This window comes from Lynx canadensis, chromosome B4, assembly GCF_007474595.2.
Source record: "Lynx canadensis isolate LIC74 chromosome B4, mLynCan4.pri.v2, whole genome shotgun sequence".
NCBI classification, from domain to species: Eukaryota; Metazoa; Chordata; class Mammalia; order Carnivora; family Felidae; genus Lynx; species Lynx canadensis.
The window spans coordinates 73595968-73601639 of NC_044309.1; the positions used below are offsets into that span (position 1 = coordinate 73595968).

Consider the following 5672-nt stretch of genomic DNA (forward strand, 5'->3'; position numbering starts at 1 on the left):
TTCACATCACGCAACAAAGAATTTTCAACACTGTTGAGTAGCGGCTCTGTATCTATTCCCTGGGGTCCATATCCCAGCCACTCACTCCCTCCTCAAATCCCTGACCCGTGTCTGCCACTGGATGCCTGGCTTGGCACATACAAAGCTGTCACCAAATGCACACGGTTTCCCCAAAACCCCCATTGCCAAAGTCAGTCTTCCCTCCTCAACTCCTTCTTTGTGTTTTTGTCACTGTTGCCCATTTCCACCTTTCAAAAACTCTCTTCTCTCTTAGTCCCGGGGACCACGCAGCCCTGACTCTCCTTTGCCATTTTCTGACCGCTCTTTTGTCTCGTTCTTTGGCTCGTTCTCCATGCCTACTGCTAAAAGTAAGCATTCTTCGCCAGGAAGAATTCTGTACCCGAGCGCTGTTTCCATCCTGGTCACTAATTCACTGCGTGGTCTTAGATAACCCACAATCTTCCCTGGGCTTCACTTATCTCTGAGGAAGGGAAAGAGCTGGGCTTGATGGTCTAAAATGTGCCTTTGGGCTATGCAGCGCTATGCTAGTCTGTCCTAATCCCACTCCTGTGTTTCATCACCATGTAGGATAGTTTCTGAGAGCCAGTACAAGTCTGTGATGGAGCTAAGGACACCCAGAAATCATCCCTTCCAGTGTGAGAAGGAACCTAAAACATCACCTTGTCTGAAACCTTCATGTTACCGCTGAGGAAACCTGGGTAGAGAACGAGTACACTCGGTCACCTTACAGCAGACATGGAAACAAGGACGAGGTCACCTAGGCCCTCACTGTGTCGTAAAATTGGAGCTGGTCTTCTAAACCCGACTGAAGTGAATAATGGTATCAGAGTAAAATGTCATATGGAAGGTATAAATTGGGTAGAACACTTTAGAGCCTTTCTCCCCCTTTGACAAAATAAACGTATACCGTAACTCCAAAAAATGTGGAGAGATATCTGCTTGAGAGGGTGCTCGAGACAAAGTAGAACAGCGTAATCACATAGAACATCTTAGATTTATGTTTTTGAGTAGCCCAATAAAACAGAACGTCAACTCACACAATACATGTATTTACATTAATTCAAATGTCCAGTGCACAATACAGGAGAATCTATTTAATAGTTCATATAATTTGATTTACATATACACGAGCATATAAACAAATACCAGTCGGCTAGGACAAAGGCTTAAGAAGTTACTCAGACATTTTGGTATTGACGCCTACATATTTATGGCAACAACGAATGATGACTTTCAACTTTCAATAACGTCTTTTGTTCAAGGATAAGGAATGTACAGAATGGAAAGAAGACAGTCAAACAAATGTACGTTTATTGCACTATTTATCTAACACCATATGGGATGTGGCATTATCCGGCACATTTTATCAGTGTCGTCTGTTCACCGTGGTCTCAAGTATGAAATTAGCTGAATTATTCCCTAATCTAACCTTACTTTGTGTTTTATAAGTACTGTTCTTCCTTCTACAGCTTTTAAAAATGAAATAGGACACGGATGCTTGTCTTTAAAATAACTTTGGTCCTAAATAAGCTAGTAAAGTCTCTTCTTAAGGAACACTAATTCACTGAAAATTTATTTTTTCTGGCAAGAATCCTGAATAAAAAGACAATGTCACCTCCACACCAGCTCTGAAATGATCAGTGGTGCTAGAGACCAAGCTATTGTCATCTAGAACTTACACTTTGGAAAACAACCCCACCTTTCTCTGGCACGTTGAGAAACCAAAAGTGCGTTACCACATTTCCTCTTAACCAGTTAAAGAGACCACTGGGTTGCATTTCAAAACGCAAAACGACACCATTTCGGTCCTGCTGTTTATCTTGCAGACTGCGCAGAAAGTTAAGTATGGAGAGTTAAATTACTATACCATACAGATACAGGCACAAAATTAAGTGGATGCCACAAAGGGTGTGTCTGAAAACACAGAATTGACTGAATCTGAGTCGGATTTCACCCTCGCGGACTTTAGGATGCCCTCAGCTATAACCGTCTCACTGGGAAAGAGCCTGACTTTCCCATTCTGCCCTGCTGCAGTATCCTTCAAGGGTTCCAAAAACACCACTCTTTTACCGGCACCTGCCTTCCGTTCATCAGCGGGGGCATCACTAGCAGGACCAGGATTGAGGATAGACGAATGGGCATTGCTTTGGTTGAGAACGTTTTTTTGTCTCTTGCTTTTACACTTGCAGGGACAGGGCGTCAGATAGAGATACAAAAGTACCAACACGATACTGGCCACGCAGGCTGCGAGAGTGGTAAAAGCTGTGTTAAATGCCTCATGGGCATGGGATCTGTTCACGGTGAAGTTGCTCACGTTTATTGTGACATCCACAGTCTCATTTAACAGGCGTTGCCTGTTCATCGCAATACAGGAATACACTCCAGCGTCCTCAAAGCGAGGACTTTCTATAACCAGACTTCCATTGCGAAACACGTGAAAGTTTTCCAGATCTTTATCCGGCTCCAGCAGTCTGTTATCTGGACCAACCCAAATGAAGTCAGTATTTGCATTACCAGTCTTGCTGTCACAGGGGACGATCAGCCTTTCCCCGACTTGAGCGTCATGAATAAAGCCAAGTGCACGGAAGGAGCCGTTGATGATACTGTCCGAGCAATTCATAAAGCTATCCTGGAGCAGAAGCACCTGGTGGGAGTGCCTAGAGTCAGACCACAGGCGGCAGGTATAGTCATTCTTAAAATCCATCACTGAGCTAAAGTGCCTACGATACCAAAAGATGAGCAATGAATAAAGGGAACAGTCACAGACAAATGGGTTGCCATGAAGATAGATGCCTCTCAGCTGTTTTCCTGGCACTAAATTAATATGGTGCGTTGGCAGGGAGGGGATTTGATTATAAGAAACATCTAGAAACATCAGTTCTGCCAGCTTGAACCTCCCAACATACAAATCCATGGGAAACTGCGTCAGAAAGTTTCCACTTAAGTAGAGTTTTTGCAACTGGGAGAGCCCTCCAAAAGCAGAAGGGTCGAGATAGGAGATGTGATTGTTGTACAGCAGGAGCACCTCCAGAACCTTCAACTCCTGGAACACTGCACTTTTCACGGTCTTCAGCCTGTTGGATGATAAGTCAAGACACTTCAAATTTGGAGTTGTGGAAAAACTGCCCGTGGAAATGCTGGTGATGTTGTTATGACGAATTATTAGAGTGTTCAGCTTAACAAAGGATACGGGAATCCACTCGGAATCCAGAAGCCCGATCCTGTTGTAACTCAGATCCAGTCTCTTCATCAGTCTGAACAGGTTGCCAGGCACCTTGGACAGGTTTTTGTTGGTGCAGCTCACGATGTCAGTGGCACAGATGCAAGCGGTGGGGCACACCCCGGAGGCGCCGCGGCTCACAGTCACCGTGATCACCAACAAACACAGCAGCTCCCTGCAACCCGGTCTGACAACTCCAGGCAGGGTGGGCAGTGTGTGTAAACGTACAGACATTATGGTCGCCTCCAAGTCTCTTCCTGGCGTCTTTCCGCCAACTCAGCTTCCCACCAGTGAACCTGGTAAACAATCGATATTCGAAAGGGGGGCAAGAAAGCAAAGTTAACTACCACCAGTTAACCCTTCAGAGTCATACCTTGCTTTCTCCCCAATAACTTTTGAAATGCAGGCTTGTTTCACGCTGGGGAGCCTCTGATGCCTTTTTACCGTGAAATGCAATTTCCCCCGCCCCGGGTTATTACCCCTGCTTACAGACATTTACAGTTACAATCTGTCAACACAACCGGCTCAGCATCAGAAATTCGGGATTTTTGTTAACGTGCATCCTGCGTCGTTTTTTAAACTCCCTCCGACAGACACAAAAATACACAAACGCATCCTACAAACAACTGAACGGAAATACCCAGGAAGCAGAGCAACATCCAGAAAACAACTCACAGAGCCGAAAAGCCTCACTGGCTCTGGGGCTAGGCCGCCGAACGGTGGTGTCTGCCGGTCCGTGAGTCTGTCTGTCTCTGTCCGTCACTCCTGCATCTTCCGAGTTCCTTTCCCTCCTGCTCCCGGCGGGCGGCAGCCTCTCGCTGGCTCTCAACTTTGGGGAGTTTCACGCGGCGGCGGCGGCGGCGGCGGCAGCCACCCGGGGCGCAGGAAACGTCTCGGCCGGCTGCGCTCGGGTCTCCCGGGCTCTCTTCATCGCTCGGCTAAAGGTACCGCCTCGGCGCCCTGGCCGTCGTGTGTCCGCGCGCGGGGAGCCCCACTCCGGGAGCCGGGTCCGAGGGGCGGGGGCGCCGGCAGCGGATCGGCCCCGGCCCCGCCTCCCCGCGCTCCGGAGCCAGCGGGACCGAGGGTTCCCGCGCGCCGCCGCCAGGGTTTTATCCCCGCGCGCCGGGTCGCATGCGGGGCGGGGAGACGGCCCCGCCCCTGCGCGTCCTCCCTCCGGCTGGAAGCAGCTCGGAGGCCGCGGGCGGGAGCAAGCTGGGCGCGTGGCGGGGGGCACGCGGCGCGGGGAGGGGGCGGCGGCGCAGCCAATAGGAGCGGCGGCCGGCGCCCCCCCCCCCCCCCCCCCACGCCGCGGCCTCTCCGCCACATCCCCCCCCCCCCTCCCGTCCCGCCTCCAGGTTCAGCCCGGACCCCGGGGAGGGACGGGGCGGAGCGGGCGGCACCCCCGAGGCCGGGGCCCCTCCGTTCCCACCCGTTGTGTGCGCCAGTCCAGCTCCGAACGGGGTGGGAGGGGAGAGGTTAAGGGGGCACGCCCGGCCAGGGAAGGAGAGGTCTCTGTCTCTCTTGAAGAACCCACTTGTCGCGGCCGCCCGGGTCCCCTGAGCTCTTGTAGCTTGTTCTTTTGGGCCAGGGCCGAGGGGGCTTCCGCAGGGCTCAGTGCTGGTGGTTTTACAGGTTCACAAAATAAACACAGACGTGACCTTCCGTCTCCGCCCACATCTGGGGGGACGGGTACTTTCCGTCTGGTGCGACAAGGATCTCTTGGGGGAAAGGAGCCGGGAAGGCGCAGCGGGGACAGGCCACATCTCCCTGGGAAAGTTCTATCCCGTTCACAACTCAGGAGTTGGCGTCAGGGATGGTGCCCAATCTGTGAAGGAGAAGAGCAGAAAAGAAGGCTTGGGGCCGACCCCCCGCTGGAATGCAAAGATGAGGGCATTAAGCTTTAAAAAAAAAATCCTGGAGCCAGATTTTTTTCTTTTTCTTTCTTTCTTTCTTTCTTTCTTTCTTTCTTTCTTCTTTCTTTCTTCTTTCTTTCTTTCTTTCTTTCTTTCTTTTAGGGGGTTGGGGTAGGGAGGTGGTGAGAGCAAATGTGCTCACGCCGAACAGGGACTGATCCTGGAAGGGGTGTCTGCGCCGAGATTCTTCATACCTCCTAAGAGGCAGGGCAGGGCGGATGCCTGGCTCAAGCATGCTAGGCTAGGAAAGGTGCAACACAGGGTGGACAGCACCCCCCACTCACCCCCGCAAAAAAAAAAAGAAAGAAAAAAGAAAAAAAAAATGCCAGGTGGACAAATAAGAGGTGGAGAGCCTGGGGCTGATGAGCTTTTCGATGAAATCCGTTTTTGTTTAATTCCGAGATCAGTTTTAACGATGGGATTTGACTGAGCCAGATGGCCCATTTGTCCATTATATGTGGATTAAAGGAAATAAATTACTGCCCTGACAAGAGATAACTAACTAAAGCAGAAGGGAT

At 50.4% G+C, this 5672-nt stretch overlaps 1 protein-coding gene across 1 annotated transcript; it reads right to left on the reverse strand.

Moving 5' to 3' along the window:
- Window positions 1-996: 996 nt before the first annotated feature.
- Window positions 997-4208, reverse strand: AMIGO2 (adhesion molecule with Ig like domain 2). Its single transcript, XM_030322420.2, has 2 exons — window positions 3917-4208; window positions 997-3537 (listed from the first exon to the last, which is right to left on the reverse strand). The coding sequence occupies exon 2, from the start codon at window positions 3473-3475 to the stop codon at window positions 1910-1912; it is 1566 nt and encodes a 521-aa protein (XP_030178280.1). The 5' UTR covers window positions 3476-3537; window positions 3917-4208; the 3' UTR covers window positions 997-1909.
- Window positions 4209-5672: the final 1464 nt, after the last annotated feature.